We start from the raw sequence: 17,962 nt of genomic DNA, 5'->3' as shown, positions 1-17,962 counted from the left end.
CATCTCTTCACAGGTCTTGGCGTCAAAATAGACTCTACACAAGCCTCAGTGTGGCTGAGGAGAAAATCTGAAGTGCATTTCCTTTTTTTTGTTTTTTTGAGACAGGGTTTCTCTGTGTAGCCTTGGCTGTTCTGGACTCACATTGTAGACCAGGCTGGCTTCGAACTCACAGGGATCCACCTGCCTCTGCGTCCCGAGTGCTGGGATTAAAGGCGTGCACCACCACACCCCGCTCCGAAGTGCATTTCTTAATGAACAGCATCTCTTTTGGCTGTGTTCTGGGAAGTTTGGTGTCTTAGACGTCACGGAATCTTTGTGTGTGGGTCTTTCTCGTGCAAATACTGCCTGCCTCTCCGTTTCCACAAGGCCACTGAGGCAGTGCTGATAACATATACTTATTCCCCACAAAAATGAAATAGGAGTTTGCAGTATTGTGTCCTGGCTATGTTTGAGTTAAATATGACTTCATCGTGCTTTTGTTGACTTCTGTGCTTTTTGACATAATTTCCAGCAGGCCACACTGTCTCCCAACAGCAAAGCTCAAGGCCTTACACATTGGGCCTCCCCTGTCTCTCAGGCTGCTGAGGTGCCCTCCGCCTTGCCTGTCATGCACACACCCAGACCCCGCTGCCCACCCTATTGCATCTGCCTGGATTCTCTTTCTAGCAAAATCTCAACTTGAAAATCAGTCCTCCCTTGGCCTCTCCTTAGCTAAGTTACTGCTGTTCTCTTCAGTGAATGGATTATAAGGTCTAATAGCTATAATCACTCATGTTCTCCAAACAACTGGGGATGTTGGGGCAAAACTCTACCTATGCTTAGAAGCTAATGAGATTTGAGAAGAGAATCAGACATAACTGGATGACAAGACATTTCTAGGCTCAAGTCTCCATGGCTTTTAAAACCCAATTTCGCTGGGTTTGGTGGTGCATATCCGTAATCCCAGCACTCAGGGAGGCAGAGGCAGGTGGATCTCTGAGTTTGAGGCTAGCCTGGTCTAGTCCAGGACAGCAAAGGCTACACAGAAAAACCCTGCCTCGAAAACCCAAACACATAAGCAAACAGAAAATTAAACAAATAAAAGCCAATTTTTGTTTTTGGAAACTGTTTGCCCACTATGGACCAGGTGCACGTGTGCTCTATGTTTTCCCGTTAAGCGCCCATAGCATTGCCCACCTCCCTATAGGATTTGTGGCTCTTCCAGTGGCGGTTTGTTTGCTCACTTTAATGACTGCAGTAAGGCAGTACCCAAGTATGAAGAAGCCAGAGAGCAATGATGCAAAGTCCTCTCCAAATGAGGGAGCACTGGTGTCTCAACCATGACAGCTGACCACACCAAGGCCTTACACATTGGGCCATCCTGCCCATGTGGCCTTCCCTGTCCTTCCTGGGGACATGAGTAAGTTGAGAACCTGCTTACATGTGGCTTCAGCTACTGAAGGCCCCGCAGTTGCAGAGCCCATACAGGGGTGGGAAAGCCCAGGGCTTGTGCCTCCATTTTCTCAGGTTTCTTCTGAAAGGGCAGTTGTGTACGTCTTTCCTGGCCCCAGCTCCCTACAGACATCTTTGCAAAGGGCTCCAGCTTTAACAGGGGAAGGACAGAGCCAGCCGGGAACATGAGGGTCCATGGACGAAGCAAAGATGAAGAAAGCAGGATAACAACAGGACCAAGAGCATTGCATGCCGCTTTGCTCCCATTGCACTGTCTGTCTCATCGTGCAAATTACAGGCAACTGTGGATGACGCTGGACCTATCGACTGGCATAAGAACATTCAGGACAACTTTATAGTATATAAACAATGACACAGAACCAAAGGAATTGATCGCATATTAAGCAGAAAAAATGTTTATTTCTATCAAATTGAATGAAATCAATCTTCAAGCAGGATAACAAAAATCAATTAATACAATGAATAGTCAAGATAGCACATACAGAACAGAACTCTGATACTCAGGCACATATGCCAAGATCAAGAGGAACTCCAACTGTCACACCAAAGGGAAAGACGGCCACCCTGTCGGCTCCTGGGACATTGGTTTAGGAGGCAGGCTTGAACTTGGAGGATCACAGTGAAATACCATCATGGCTCAATACAGTCCCCCAGAGATCTGTTCAGCTCAAAAACAAGAGGCATAATTCAGTAGTACAAATTCTGGCTTAAGGGGGGAAAGCATTGAGCCCTAGCATCTCTTGCAGCTTATACACAGAACAGGTTTTCCATTTTCTTCCCTTTCCCCAAAACCCACAGAGAAGGTGCCGTGATGCTCCTTTCAAAGGTTTTATAAACAAGAACCTGTTACTGAAAGACACTGTGCTCCCTACAACTGTCTGTCACTAGAGGGAGTCCATATGAATGCCACATGTGAACCTTTGTCACCTGAGCTTTGGCCTGTCTCCCTCATACTCCATCACAAGCAGAATGGTCAAGCCAAGGAGTGCCGTGAGGCACAGGTGATGGCATTTATTCTGGCAAGACGTGTACAGTTTACCACACCAAAATTAAGGGGTTCGTTTTAATGTTTAACAGATGCCGTTTTCCTTCCTCTGGCTTCATGGCACCTGGAATTGAGACAGTTAAATTACCCTGGGTCCAAACCTAGCTTGCCTTGAAGCCTTGTATTTAGCAATTTCCTTTGCTTAAGCAAAGAATAGAAGAAATAGTCTCACACTGACACCCCAGTAATGCCTGCCACTCTTCCTGAGCTACACAGACCTAGGCAGGCTCATGGCCCTGGCTTCCTTAGGCCAAAAGACAATACAGCTAAGTCCAGTAAAAGGCTGAGGGTTTCTGAAACATGAAAACCAGGGACTGAATCATAGCTGCAATTGAGAGCCTTGGCAAGACTCCATACCCTGGACTCCTTGTTCACAGGAAGGACTTCATGGGATGCCAGGAAGATTCACCAAGATGCTCATAAAGGTCCGGATAGCACTTCACTCAGAAGGCCCCCTTCATAGCAACTTTCCCCCCGTCATAATACTGGAAGAATGAACATGCAGTGTTTTTCATGTTTTAAACAAGAGGATTATGGGAAGCTAATTGTCAGAAGAGCTGGGTGGAGTCTGGAAATGTAAAGTGGACCAGAATCTCAGAAACCCACCCAGACTCTTGGCTTTCATCTGAAAGAAGGGCATGTGTGGCCTCAGAAGGAAGAGGAGCTCCTTTTTTTTTTTTTTTTTTTTTTTAAGATTTATTTATTTACTATGTATACAGTGTTCTGCCTGCATGTACACATGTAGGCCAGAAGAGGACACCCAATCTGATTCTAGATGGTTGTGAGACACCACGTGGTTGCTAGGAATTAAACTCAGGACCTTTGCAAGAGCAGCCAGTGCTCTTAACCTCTGAGCCATCTCTCTAGCTCCCAAGACGCTCCTTTCATTCTATTTTTTGCCAAGATACTTTCAGTGTTGATGTTCATTTCTACAAAATCACTTAGAAAAGAATAGCCAAGTCTGCTGCAGAAAACATTTTTTTTTTTTTTTTTTTTTTTTTTTTTTTTTTTTTTAGGCCAATGGACATGAAATCAGTCTTGGAAAAGATTGTTTTGCCCTGTGCTGTTCTTGGCAGCAGACTCCTGACCCTAGGGTCCCAGTGCTAGCTACGGTAGTCTATTGACCTTGACATGCATAGAGTGTGTAGGCAAGGACCTGCCCTCACCCTATTGCTCTTCCCAATCCCTACCAGACGTGAGAGAAGTTAGAAGTTATTGTCCTCCTCTTTTGAACTACCCTGAATCCCTTTAACTCTATGTCCCCAGGGGTCATCTCAGGGTGACCCCACTCTAAACTGTATAATGTCTCTCATACCTGACCTGCTTCTCTAGGAACCTGGGCTTTTATCACCCAAGCCCTACCAAGAGACATCCAAAGGCAAGCTTCCAAACTGCTCAGCAGTGTCACACGGCAATGCCCAGATGGTCACAGACCTGAGCCACGCATCTGTACTTCAGAAGCCTATTTCTCTTTACCAAGAGCATTGTGTGTGTGTGTGTGTGTGTGTGTGTGTGTGTGTGTGTGTGTGTGTGTGTGTGTGTGTGTGTGTGTGTGTGTGTGTGCGCGCGCGCACGCACTGGTCTGCTAAACACGCACATGGAAGGACAAGTGAGAGAAACCACAAGTGTCCAGGCAGCACAGGAAGAAGACGGACTCGCTGGCACACAGGATTCACGGCAGTGAATGGACTGGGGGAGTCACACGACACCTTCAGAATTTAATAACGTCTCATTCCCACTAAAGTGCTAAGTCCACCCCACCCCCAACCAGACTCTGAGGTGTCACACTAAATCACCGACAGTAATAAAGGACGCTCCCTGGGGACAGGCAGATGCAGGACACCTTTTTAAGGCAGAGGGAAGACATTTCAGTGTTCTTCCCAGGGAAGGGTGGCCAACAAGTCTGGAAAGGAGGAAAATCTCTAACAAATGCTTCACTGACATGATGACTGACAAAATATTAGTTATCTTCATTTCTGGACTTTATAGCCACCTACAGACTGCATCTTTGGAACAGGAAGAAAACAAAAAGATTCCGCGTTCCCAAAATGGTAAAGGCGTCTTACTCAGTGCAGGCGCTATGTACATCTAGCGCAAGATGCTCCAAGCCCACAGACTTGTTCCCTTTGACTTCTCACCATCTGCTTGGATCACTCACAGAAACACTGGCAGCATTAGTATTTAGCAGCATGTTCAATACTCATTTTGCCTTGAACCCAACCATCTCATTAGTCCACTGAAAACTATAAATTACTACTTCTGTATAGAAGATACAATCACCCCACAGTTCCATAAATGAGCATTTCCTTCCCCCCCCCCAAGAATTCCTGAAGACTTTGGGGGCATCTTTCTTAAAACAATAAAAGGTGCAGAGTGGGCTCCAGACAGTCAGAGTAGCTGTTTAACAAAGTAAGCCTCCCGCTGGGCTCAGTGCCCAGGGAACTCAGGGACTGAACCCAATCGTCTAGTTCTGGTTTGTAAAACAGAGGACGTTAGAGAGGTAAATGCAGAAACTATCATGTCACTAAATAGCCTGTGGGGGGGAGGGGTAAGCAGATGAGAGACGATACAGCCAATAGAATCTAAGATGTCTGAGATCCGAGGGAGAAACAGTCACTGGGGAGAAGAAGCAGCCACTGAGTGCAATTAGTGTCAATTCAATTGTCATCAGAGGGTGTGGCAGTGGACAAGCCAGGACCACGGGCCTTCAAGTTCTCAGGCTTACAGTGCTGTGGTTTAACAGCCTGTGGAAGGTGAGATGCACCAGAGAGGCCACTATTGCATGCAAAGAGGCCCTGGTAGCACGTGGCTGTCAACCCAGCTAGAGTGTAGGCTCCACACTGGTAGAAATCCAGTGTGTACTACTTGCTTTCCCGTGAAGGGTGCTTGCACCTGCAGGGCTACCCCTTCTCATCAAAAGGCAGGAGGGTTCCTTCTTCGTGAATCTTTTCTACCCACTAGATTTTCCCCATTTCTTCATCACTTAACCTAGAAAAGATGCTGCACGCTATCTCAGCTAGCTTCTAATTTGGCCAGGGCACCAAGACTGCACACGACTGAGCAAACAAATGGTCTTCTTGGCTCGTCCAATGCAGGCTCAGTACGCTTCTTTGGATTGAATAGGTGTGATCTTGTTTGAGAAAAGTGTGTAAACGTAAGGCCAGATTCTGTTAGTCTCCGTCCCAGAAAACTGATGGAGCACGCCACGGCTCCTGAAATGCAATCCAAATAAACACCATTAGGTCGCTTAGCATCACATCAAGACAGGCCTTTTAAGATCCAGGGTTAAAGTGGGCACCATCCCCTGCTCTGTTTATAGTTTTCCAGTCAGGTCTGGTCTGTCTGAGTCACCTATTTACACAAAAATAATGTCAAAATATCTGAGCCAATTAAATAGGAAAACGGGGGCTGGGGGTGTTAAGGGCCGGAGCGAGAGGTGGAACAACTGCGTAGCATGCATGAACCCCCACCTGACACCACCCCACCACCTCAAAAGGAAAGAAGTCTAGACAATTTTACAAATGGATTAACCAGGTTTAAGTCCTTGCTCTAATAGTTCCAAAGTAAATATGTATCTCATATATACCATTCCACTACCACTTCATTCACCTCTGGGAGGTTTGCGCCTTTAGACTTAGCTGGAAGAAACATTACCTGGGCCAGCCCGGTGCCCTCCCCACCAGGCCCTACGATCATCTAATAGGTCCTTGTTAGGAATACACCGAGACAACACACTCACTTGTAAAGTTCGATGACTGGTTTTGCGGCATCCTTATACCGCCTTAGCCTGGCAGCAACTGCTTCAGGTTTATCATCTTCCTGTTGGACCAGTGGCTCGCCAGTGATGTCATCAATCCCCTGAAATACCAGAGAAGCCAGTTAACACGCCCAACCACTGGGCATGGCCAAGGTCTTCCTTGTTCAAACCACACAGCCAACAGCCCTGGGCTTCCTTGAGCTGAACTCATGTCCTGAGGAAGGCATTAAATCTTAACTGTTCACACATTTAAACACACCCCACTACTACTACTAAGTGATAGATTTATTTATTTAATGTGCATTGGTGTTTTGCCGGTACATGTGTCTGTATGGGGGTGTCAGATCCTCTGGAACTGGGGTTACAAACAGTTGTGAGCTGCCATGTGGGTGCTGGGAATTGAGCTTTATAAATTAACCTTAGTCCTCCACACCTGTGCCATGGCACCCACACATGTACACATCCAAATGTACATGATACAAATAACTGTAATAAAAGAACAAAATTTTTTTGTTTGTTTGTTTGGTTGGTTTTTGGTTTTTCGAGACAGAGTTTCTCTGTGTAGCCTTGGCCATCCTGGACTCACTTTGTAGACCAGGCTGGCCTCGAACTCACAGCGATCCGCCTGCCTCTGCCTCCCGAGTGCTGGGATTAAAGGTGTGCGCCACCACGCCCGGCTCCAAAAAAAAATTTTTTTTTTTTTTAAATGGCTCAATACCATCTCTGCCAACCTTCAAACTGCTATGGAGTAGTCAAGAGACATGACAAACGCCCAGGACCATCAGAGACAAACATTCTACAAAATGAAAAATTTAAATACATAAAAATTTTAGTGGAAATGGTTGCACATACTTATAATGCCAGCAGAGGCAGGTGGGTCTATAAGTTCAAGGCCAACCTGATCTACATAGCCAGGGCTACATAAACAAATTTCCTTTTCCACACTTTCAATCCTCCAGAAAGCATAGTTGCCTGCACACAGCACAGCAGCAGCATCAGAATTCTGCTCCCGGGCCCACAGCTGCTTTTAAGCTGCAGAAGTGTATCTGGCAAAGGCAGACTGGGGAGGAATAGGCTTGGGCAACTCAGACGGACCATTAAAACTGACCAAGACCACTGACATCCTGCTGCAGCTGGGGGACCTTGGGATTCACACTGATGGTGCGTTATCACAGGCGAGGAGAGGCCATGCCTGATCTGTCGGCCACAATGCTTAGAACTCATCTTTGGAGCATCAGCGAACACTGCACTGCTCCAGGAATGGCAGAATGACACTGGGCCACCAGCCTTGCTCTCTCCTGGGAAGACAACAGTGGTTGGTGCAGCTGACTCTACACTTCCATGGCTACCGCTGGAAACAGCATTGCAATCAAGTGCTCTTTCGAGGAGAGTTGGCCTTTGCAAAGTAACATGCCAGTAGATAAAGCGTTTTGGGTATTATAAGAATTGGTCAGCTTCTGAGATACAGGCTTCTGTTCTCCTGTCTGTATTTCAAACTTCTATCTACGGTATCTTAGGTTACATGTCAGTGGCACACTCCTGTTTACCCAGCCACTCAGAAGGCTAGGACCAGGCTGGTTAACAAAATGAGACTATGAAATGAACAAATCAACTAGTTAGGAGAAAAAAAAAAAAAAAAAAAACGAAAAAGGAGACTTGCCACAAATGAATTGACATCATTAAGAACACTATTGGCACCACGGCAACCAATAGTGGTGACACCACCTTTAAAAAGTAACTTCCTGGGCTGGAGAAATGGCTCAGTGGTTAAGAGTGCCGCCTACTCTTCCAAAGGTCCTGAGTTCAATTCCCAGCAACCGCATGGTGGCTCACAACCAACTATAATGTGATCTGATACCCTCTTCTGCAGATTAAGCACTCATATACAATAAATAAGCAAATTTTAAAAAAAGTAACTTCCTGCAATGTAATTACAGCTTCCATCTACATTCAAGGCTCTTTCCTTAAAAAGATTTACCCAGAAAGATACCACACCACCTATTCCAGTCCAGCAGAAACAGACTGAGCTTGTGCATTAGTTCAAACAGCCATTATCAGGGAGTCAGAACTTAACTAATCTGGACCAGGCATGGGGTGCACACCCATAATCTCTCAGGCATTTGGGAGTTCGAGGATATAGAACGGTGAGCTAGACTCAGTCTGCGCTACCTAAAAGGAATGAGTGGGGTGGAGCTGTGCCTCAATGGTAGTATTTTTGATGACTATACACAAGGCCCATAGATTTTGATCCCCAGCACTGTAGGGCAGAGAAACTACTATATTTATTCTTTTTTTTTTTTTTTTTTTAAAGCATTTTATTTAACTTTAATTTGTGTGCGTTGGTGTGAGAATGTGAGATCTTGGAGTTACAGACAGTTGTGAGGTGCTATGTGGGTGCTGGGAATTGAACCCAGGTCTTTTAGAAGAGCAGGCAATGTTCTTAACCACTGAGCCATCTCTCCAGCCCCTATTCTTTTTTTTTTTTTAAACCAATTCTGTAATGTAAGATCATGCAGATATCGTCCAGTGTATTTTAAGTCTTATAGATGACCATTTCTTTTTATTTGCTTTTTGGCCACTATAAACACTGCCAAAAATCACATCTTTTTCACTTGCTCAAGCCATCCTCAACAAGTCAACTAAACAAAATTTATAACTTTTAGTCCTTTTTGAATGTACATTGCCATGTCACTTTAAAAAAGAGCTCATCAAGGCCTTGTCTCAATCGTCAGCCAATGATCATCATCAACAGTTTAATGAAACAACGAGGAGAGCTCCACTTTCCCAGGTCACCAGGCTGTTCAATCCTAGTTCTCTCTCCTTGACTACTGCCAGATTTAAACTTTTTCTATGCCACCCTCCACAGCCCCACAGTACACATATGCCCTCTAGGTAGCACTCTGTGCATCTTACCAGCACTTGAGGTGGGTTGAAGTCCAGGTTATAGACCCTTCCACTGGACGGGTGAATCCATCGCCGGCTCAGACGATCTTTAAGTGTCTCAAAAGGAATATTCAAACTGACCACTAGGTCCACATCACAGATTCTGTCCAGGGCTTCTGCCTGCACTAAGGTCCTCGGGAACCCTAGACAAACAAACAAACAAAATCAAGTGTGGGCTGGAGAGATGGCTCAGAGGTTAAGAGCACTCGCTGCTCTTCCAAAGGTCCTCAGTTTAATTCCCAGCAACCACATGGTGGCTCACAACCATCTGTAAGGAGATCTGGTACCCTCCTCTGGAGTGTAGGCTGCAGGTGCACAGGCAGGCAGATTATTGTATACATAATAAATAAATCTTTAAAATAAATCAATTGCAAGTCCAGGAATAATAAAATCTACATAGTCCAAAAGGAGTTGACTATGACTCTGTAACTGCCTCTGTATATATGCTGTTTTATAGGCCAGATCTATGCTTAGTTTAAGGAGTCACATGATCAAAACATACTGCACTGAACTGAAAAGCCACTAACCCAGCTTGAGCTAAAATTTGTCTGAACTACTTTCTTGTGCTGTTGGGCAGGCCACGCTTTCTCCATTTCCTCTTCTGCTAAAGAAAGGAGCACAGAGTCTCTTCAGTGTTAGGTTACCTTAGGCCTTGAAATCTAGAATCAACAGGCACCTTTACCTATGCATGTACCATGTAACCTAAGAATTCCAAACAGTACACTTAAAATATGCCAGGAGGAAAGTAGCAAATGCCCAAGATTCCAGTATTTGAGAGGCTATGTCAGGAGAGCTGTGACTTTCAGGTCACCTTAGGGAATAAGTGAGACCCTGTCTCAAACAGAGAAAGAAAGGTTTACCTAAAATATGTAAGCCTGACGGAATGTGGTGGCATACATCATTAATCCCAGAACTGAGGAAGACGGACCTGTGTTTGAGGCTAGCTTAGTCTACATAGCAAGTTCTAGGCAGGTCAGGGTTACACCTTGAGCCTGATTTCAAAATTAACTAAGCCCTTTGGAAACTATTTGGTTGTTGTAAAAATCACATGTCTGTCCAGTTTTCTAAATGTAGAAAGATAACAAAGTACAAATCTGGGCTTGTAGGAACTGCCATTTTTTTCTTCATAATAAGGCAGTAGGAGGAGACTCAGTTACAGAAGCTGACGTGGACAGGGGAGGCTGGCTTGCCTGTTAGTTCACATCTCATCATTACAGAAACAATGGTGGTGCGGTGCCCTAGAGCCCTGGACATAGCTGAGCCTCCACAGATATTGGGGGTGCTGGCATAGGTCCTCGAGAATAGGCAGACACTTTGAACGTGAGGCTTTGAAAAGTGGACAGTGCCACTTAACTATTTTCAAAATTTTTAAAATACGATTCTTAGCCACAGCTTTAGGGTTCAGGCCTAGACAGAGCGTAGACCAAGGTCTTAAGATTCCAAGGGTGATAGGTGGCAAATTCTTCAGACTGATCTATATCCCTGTCTCAAGCTAGTCTGAGCACAATACCAAGTCACTCTGGTATAATCCTAACACCATAGGCTGCCAAAAACACTGCCAGGGAAAGTGTGTGAGCCTGGCCCTTTAATCACTGGGAGCACATGTTGTTGTTTGTTTGTTTATTTGTTTGTTTTTAATGACGATGCTGACAGAGGAGCACTGTATAAAGACCTATCAATCAAGAACGTATATATGAATGAGATACTCATTCATATATTCATATAGATGGGAAGGGTGAGGGTAAAAGAAATGTAGGCATTTTGCTTTTCTGATATATACAGTAGCATTTGGTATCTACTGATCCAAGTTCCCTTCAGAGATCTACCCTTGGAACTGAATGAGACTGCAGTTCCTAGAACAATGAATGAATTATTTATCAGCTCATGGAAAGAAAAAAATCCTCATATAAATTCCAGGTTAAAATATGACCCATGAAAATATGTGACAGGAAAAAAAAAAAAAAACACATACTTAAGTAAGAGTAGCCATTTTGGAGAGTGCAAACTCAGCAAGAGGGAAGATTGAAGACTCCAAGTTCAAACTCAGTGCTTGCATATGCTTCTGCATACCCGTACAAGGGACTGGGAGACAGGGAAGGAGCAAGGCAGAGGAGACAGGCAGGAAACATGGACCTGACTGGCCACTACTCATCACGGCGGGTCACCCATGGAGACTGCCATGCGAGTGTGGAACTTGTCCCACTTAACTAGGCTGCTGACAGCCCCCCCCCCCCCGCCACCCGAGCACTAAGAAGTGCCCATTTCTAGTGCCCAGAACACAGGAGATGCCACCTGGGCAGGGATGCTGCAAGTGGACGGGATGCACCTGCACACTTGGTCAACAGGTGGCAGCATTTACAACTTTTCTGTGAACAGAGAAGAATTATAACTGGGCGCGGAAGTTGGCCCTGTAATCAACATGTGGGAGGAGTTGAGGCAGAAGAAGGGCTACAGTGAGTGTCTCAGGCCAGTGTGGCTACAGATTAAGGCCCAGTTTTAGACATGGTAACATGGAGGGAGAGAGAGAGAGACTTACTTGCAAATGAGTGTCCTAAGGAACAGGGTGGCCGTACACTAGCTGCCCACTGTACGCAAAGTAGAAAGGAAGCCCTCTCTCCCTTGAGTGTGGCTTCACAGTTTGTAGGAATTGTCCACCTCACCCTTTTACACCTATCTCCACTGGTCATCCCTTCACCCAAACTAGAAAGCAGGACCGTCTCTGAATCTACCACGCGGCGTCATTAGCCACACAGCTCTAACAGGTCTGCTGCTTGGGTCCCCAGGGGTTTGTGAGCTATGGTGAAAAGTGAATGAGTTCCTTTCAGTCAGTGGGCGTTGGTACCTGGCCCTCCCAACCTTGCAAGCCTGCGGAGGACAGGCAGAGTGGCATGCCGTGGCAACAGGCAGGGGCAGAGGAGGGCAATGGAAGCAGGGTCCAGATGCTTTGCTAGCTTAGCGAACACTCACAGGAGGTGCAGAGCCAGGGTCTACTGCCACAGGCTCAGGCCCTCCGCCTGGTGGGAGTAACCGCGGTCCTGCAAGGCAAGTTCTGCAAGGGAGCCACCAGGTTGGCACCTTGTGAAAAGCTGTTGCCCACCTACAACTGCTTCTGACCATCCCAACCATGGGCGTCCATTATAAACTGAAGATGCTGTTCCTGGTCATGCGCCACAGGGACCAGCGATGGCTGGGGGCAGGTGGCATCCTCCCAGCCTTACCTAGTGAGGGAGTACAAGCTCTTCACGCCAGCCAAGGCTCCTAGCAGCAGAGGACAAGGAATTACAGTGACCCCTAACCCTGCTCCTCAGAGTCACTGTTCTCTGCCTCTTATGTGACTAATCCGTGTCTACCTGAGTGGTTTCTGCCCTCCGGAATCTAGCTCATCTCATCCTTATTAGCCGTGAAAAGAGTAAGTCATATGTTCGCTAAGTCAGCAAAAAAGCTGCAGGCTCTATATTCATTCCCTCCAGGTGCGTTAGAACCTTCGGCCCTTGCTCACTGCAGTGTCCAGGGATGCACAGAGATACCCTGGGACAGCGGTTCTCAACCTGTGGGTCACAACCCCTTTGGGAGTCTCATACCAGATACTCACATTATAATTCCTAACAGCAGCAAAATTAGTTGTGATGTAGCAACAGGCTTTATGGCTGGGGGGGTCACCACAACATGAGGCGTTAGGGAGGCTGAGAGCCACTGCTCTAGAACCTGAATCATTCAGATATGAGTTAGCAGAAAATGACTGATGAAGTGATGAACTGACAAAAATGATCCAGAGGGAAAAAGGCTTTCAAAACTCAAAAACTGTGAGCTAGAGAAAGCTATGTTCCCAGGACATGGGGGAAGGGGAGGGGGAGAGGAAGGGGAAGATCCTGGTTCACTTTTTAAAGCAGTGTAGGATAGAAAGGTTTGTTATTTGGCTTACATGTTCACGTAAGAGTTCATCATTGAGGGAAGTCAGGGCAGGAACTCAGGCAGTCCCAGAGGCAGGAAGCACAGATGCTCTTACTGGCTTGCTCAGGCCCACGTTCAGCTGTCTTACACTTCCAAGGGACACTTGCCCAAGGATGGGACAGCAGGCTGGGCTCTCCCCTACATCAATCAAAACCTAAGAACTGCCCACACAGACATGCCCACAGGCCAATCTGAGGGAGGCAATTACTAGGCTGAGATTCCCCTTTCCTCTGATAGCCTAGGTGTGTGTTGTTTCCTAACCAGCCCATGGGAGCAGGACCAGAGCTGCATGGCAAGAAGCTAGCCTGTTTATGAGACCCTGTTTCAAAACACAAAAAAGACCAAGTCTATGTGTTCAAAATGACCTTGTCAAATAAGGTGACTTCTTAAAAGAGTATCTACACTGAGGTCTCCTGAGATCTGAAATCTTCCAGGAAGAGTTTTTCCAATATAACCAAATCCTTGGTCTTTACTTCCATTTATATGTATCCCATCTATGGCTGGTACATGGAGGTCTTGGATACCCTGGTGTTACAGATGTGCACTGTCATGTGGGTGCAGGTCCTCTACTCTTAACCACTGAGCCAAATGTTAGTTCTTAAACCACTGGTTCCAATACTGTACCCTCTCTCCCACTAAGGGAAGAGGCAGGAGCTACCATCTGCAAACCCCTGTGTAAAGGCTCCTCTGTTTAAGGGCACTCTTTGTTCTCTGTGCACAGACAAGTTGGGGGAAAAACTGGTCTCACTGTATCAAGACAAAGGGACAAATGATTTCACCACAGGCCCATTCATTTCTGCACGAAGGAAAATAGCTGGGCAAGCATTCCCTGAGGGCTCAGCCACTGGTTAAAGGACATGACATTCTGAGCCTTTACCATGTAAATAAAGTACTTAACACTGACAATCCAGCTGTGAACACAGCCACCTGTGTCTGGCTACATTTGGGGGGCAGGGGGCTGAGAAACCAAATATGCAAATAAACACGATCACATGCGATTCCAACATAAGAATGAACCAGACATGGTGATGGCCCTGTAATACTAACACCCAGGAGGTAAAAGAAGATCAAGAGTCCATCCTTGGCTACATTGGGGAATCAAAGGCCAGCCTGGGCTACGAGTTGGTCTCAAGAACTCCGAGAGAGAAAAATCCACACACCCACACATGAGTAATATTGATATTAATAACCATAACACATGCCACTTAACCATATGTTCAGAACCCCTTAAGCGTTCCCTGTTGTAGGTCCAGCGTGGTGGTACACACCTTTAATCCCAGCACTCCTGAAAGCGGATCTTTTGGTCTACAAAGGGAGTTCAGGACAGCCAGGCCTGTTGCACCATACGTCAACAAAACAAAACAAACAAACAAACAAACAAACAGAAAAACCCAAAACAAACAAGAAAGTTCCGTGCCTGTTATGAATGAGAGAAAATAACTCAAAAGTAGCTTGGCTTGCTCAAGACAGCACAAGATTAGTGAGACGAAATTCAGAAGTCTCAGACCAGGCTGCTTCAGCCCCATTCCAGTCCCCTCAGCATGGGTGTCCTGTACACCAGACTGTATTAGTCAAGCAAGCAAAGTGGCCTGGTGGTCTGGCCACTTAACCCATAGTTCTGAAGACACTAGTTCTCAGGGATGTGGGTTCTCCTAACAGCTAACTTGGGTGTGAAGACGTCATCATTTTCTTACTTTGTGGGCTCCTAAATGAGTGGTCACAGGTTGTGCATGTCAGGTGTATGACAGGACACAGGAAATGCACAGACCCCTGTTGAATTGCTAAAGCACACCTGCATTTAAAAAATTTTTTAGCCGGGCATGGTGGCGCATGTCTGTAATCCTAGCACTTGGGAGGCAGAGGCAAATGGGTCTTTTTTTTTTTTTTTAAATTTCAAGGCCAGCTTGGTCTACAGAGTGAGTTCCAGGATAGCCAAAACTACACAAAGAAACCTTGTCTTGGGGGGAGGGGGATACCCCTTCCAAAAAAAGTAGAATCTTGGAGACCAAAGAGATGGTTCCACAGTTGAGAGTACCTGATGGTCTTCCTAAGAAGACCAGAGTTCAGTTCCTAGTGCCTACAGTAGATGGCATAGAACCATCCACAACTCCAATTCTCAGGGATCCAAAGCGCTATGCTGGCCTCAAGCACAGGTTCACACATGTCATACACTTAAACACAAACTTAGAAAATAAATTTAAGAACTCAAAAAAAAAAGTAACTGGACAATGGTGGCACACACCTTTAATCCAGTACTTGGGAGACAGAGGCAAGCAGGTCTCTATGAGTTCGAGGCCAGTCTGGTCTACAGATGAGTCCCAGGTTAGCACAGGCTACACAGAGAAACCTTGTCTTGAAAAACAAATACTACAACAACAAAGTAGAATCAAGGACTTGGAAAAAATTATCTGACCACACATTTAATCCCAGCACTCAGGAGGCAGAGACAGGCAGGTCTCTGAATTCAAGACCAGTCTTGTCTACAGAGTGAGTTCTAGGACAGCCAGGGCTACACAGAGAAACCTTGTCTTGACTAAAACCACCCCTAAAGTATATTATCAATTTTAATATACAAACTAAAAGATGTACCCACTTGGTGACAGTGTCATGGCTACCTGGCTATAAAAATAACCATGGAAATCAACCAACCCCAACAAGCAATATCTGGTCACTGGGATTTGCATACAAAAGGTTCCCCAAAGGCTCATGTACTTGAACCCTTGATCCCCATGTGGAAGTTATTTGGGGTGGTTATGGACCTTGCTGGAAGAAATGTATATGTCACCAGGGACAGACTTTGACAGATGTGTCATCCATGTGTGTGGATGAAAGTGACCAGGCAGCTTCCTGCTTCTACAAGCCTGCAGTGCCTCCTCACCATGGTGACATATTCTAAACATAAGCCTGCTGTTTTTCATAGTGCCTGAACATGGGTGCCACCTCATCTGACAGGCTGGCGTCTCCCACCCCTGCTGTGGTCAGAGAGACTAAGTGTGCTCTTTTATTCACTGTGTGTGGGCATGTGTGTTCTGTGCTTACACCATGTGCTGTAGCACCTGTGGAAGTCAGAGGGCAACGCTTCTGAATCAGCCCTCTGTCCATTATGGATTGTAGGCATTACACTGAGGTCATCAGGCTTTGAGTGGTAAGCACTTTCACCAATGAAGCCCGCTCACCAGCCATAATCCCTCCCTCCTTAAGGCACTTTTCCTTTCTCCTCAACTGTCACCAGTCAAGTACAGAACCAGCTACATACTATACTGATGTCATATGCAGCACACACTGGGTGCAGTGGTGCACATGTGTAATCCCAGCACTCTGGAAGGCAGAGGCAGGTGAATCTCTGTGAGTTTGAGGCCAGCCTGGTCTACAAAGTGAGTCCAGGACAGCCAAGGCTGCACAGAGAAACCATGTCTCGAAAAACCAAAAAATAAAGTAAACCAAAACAAACCAGGCAGAACAGTCTTCTAAATACATGGAATCACTCATAGACTCTCTCAGTCACCTAAACTGATCTATCAAGCACCCAGAATCACACACACAAAGACAAGAGGAAAACACTCTGGCCACTAGCTACAGGATGTGATGAGACAGAATATATTGTTCATTCTCAATAGACAGCTGCTGCCCAGTGGGGAACTGCACTCCTCAAAGGAAAGTACAGAGGGCACGAGGTCAAAGTCAGTCTAATCGGCTAAAAACGACTCTGCAAGCGCAGGGTGAAGCCCTCAGTTTTGGCACATGCACCTCCTTCTAAGGGCCAGGTGGGTGGGCGGGCTCGCTGGGATGTCTCAGGCCTGAGATCACTCTCCCAGAAAGCAAGCACGCACAGCAAGGCCATACAGTCAAACAGCCTGACTTCTGGGAGCGAAAGTAGATATAGAAAAACAGACATCTCTCTAGAAAAGAACCAGTGAGCAGGTACTGTTCACAACAAAATACAACTCCGGCTTCTTAAAGTGTGAGTCTAGACCCATAGGTTGTGGGGTTGCAAAAAAATCTGGCAACAGAAAAAAAGTTTCTGATTTCAAAATCAAGTACGTAAGGAATCAAAGATGGCTATGAGCTCACTGAAGCCTTGCACTCTCTGCACTGCCCAGACCACTTATGCTGCAGGCCAGCCCCTGAGACACCGCAGGCAGATGTCATATGTAGGATTAATAGGTCTGAAATTCTGTCACCCTCAGCTATATAGTGAGTTTAAGGCCAACCTAAGCTACAGGAGACCCTGTATCAAAACAGGGAAGGGGAGAGAAAGACCATTTCTTTCATATATCTAAGGCTGGCACAGAACTGACCCTCTTGCCAAGTGTGCCACCATATCCAGCAAACAGCAGGGGTTTTTTTGTTTTGTTTTTACCACATACACAAAGGTTTCTTGTAAGAAACATAAAAATGCTGTGTATTTTAATCCTAGCACTCAGGAGGCAGAGGCAAAAGGATGGCCTGGTATAAAAAGCTCCAAGCATGTCAAGCTATATAGATACTGTGTCATGAATGAATGAATGAATGAATGAACGAACGAACGAATGAATGATTACCAGCAAGTATTTGTCTGTGTGCCTATTTTAGAATTGTATATTACTTTGTTTGTTTGTTTGTTTAGGGTAGAGGGGGTAGAAATGGGTACCTGTGGTGGCCAAAGGACAACTTGAAAGGACTTTAGTTCTGTTCCCCACTATTAAGTCCAAAGGGTCAAACTCAAGTAGTTAGCCTTGGTGTCAAGCATTTTAGCTTGATGAACAAGCTCGTAAGCCTTCTATACCTATTTTATACTCATATGCCACAGGCAATATAAAATCTCAAGCAAAGGA

The 17,962-nt window shown here is 45.8% G+C and overlaps 1 protein-coding gene across 2 annotated transcripts in view; it reads right to left on the bottom strand.

Moving 5' to 3' along the window:
• Positions 1-5,053: 5,053 nt before the first annotated feature.
• Positions 5,054-17,962, bottom strand: part of Ak4 (adenylate kinase 4) — a 51,457-nt gene continuing 38,548 nt past the window's right edge. For both annotated transcript variants that reach the window (XM_051164780.1, XM_051164789.1), the window contains exons 3-5: positions 9,168-9,340; positions 6,237-6,355; positions 5,054-5,709 (exon numbers count right to left, since the gene is read on the bottom strand). In XM_051164780.1, the coding sequence (XP_051020737.1) occupies positions 5,595-5,709; positions 6,237-6,355; positions 9,168-9,340 (407 nt within the window). In that variant the 3' untranslated portion in view covers positions 5,054-5,594. The remainder of the gene's footprint in view (positions 5,710-6,236; positions 6,356-9,167; positions 9,341-17,962) is intronic.

This window comes from Acomys russatus, chromosome 2, assembly GCF_903995435.1.
Source record: "Acomys russatus chromosome 2, mAcoRus1.1, whole genome shotgun sequence".
Lineage (NCBI taxonomy): Eukaryota > Metazoa > Chordata > Mammalia > Rodentia > Muridae > Acomys > Acomys russatus.
Note: the sequence above shows the minus strand (reverse complement) of the source record. Positions and strands in the feature narration are given on the sequence as shown.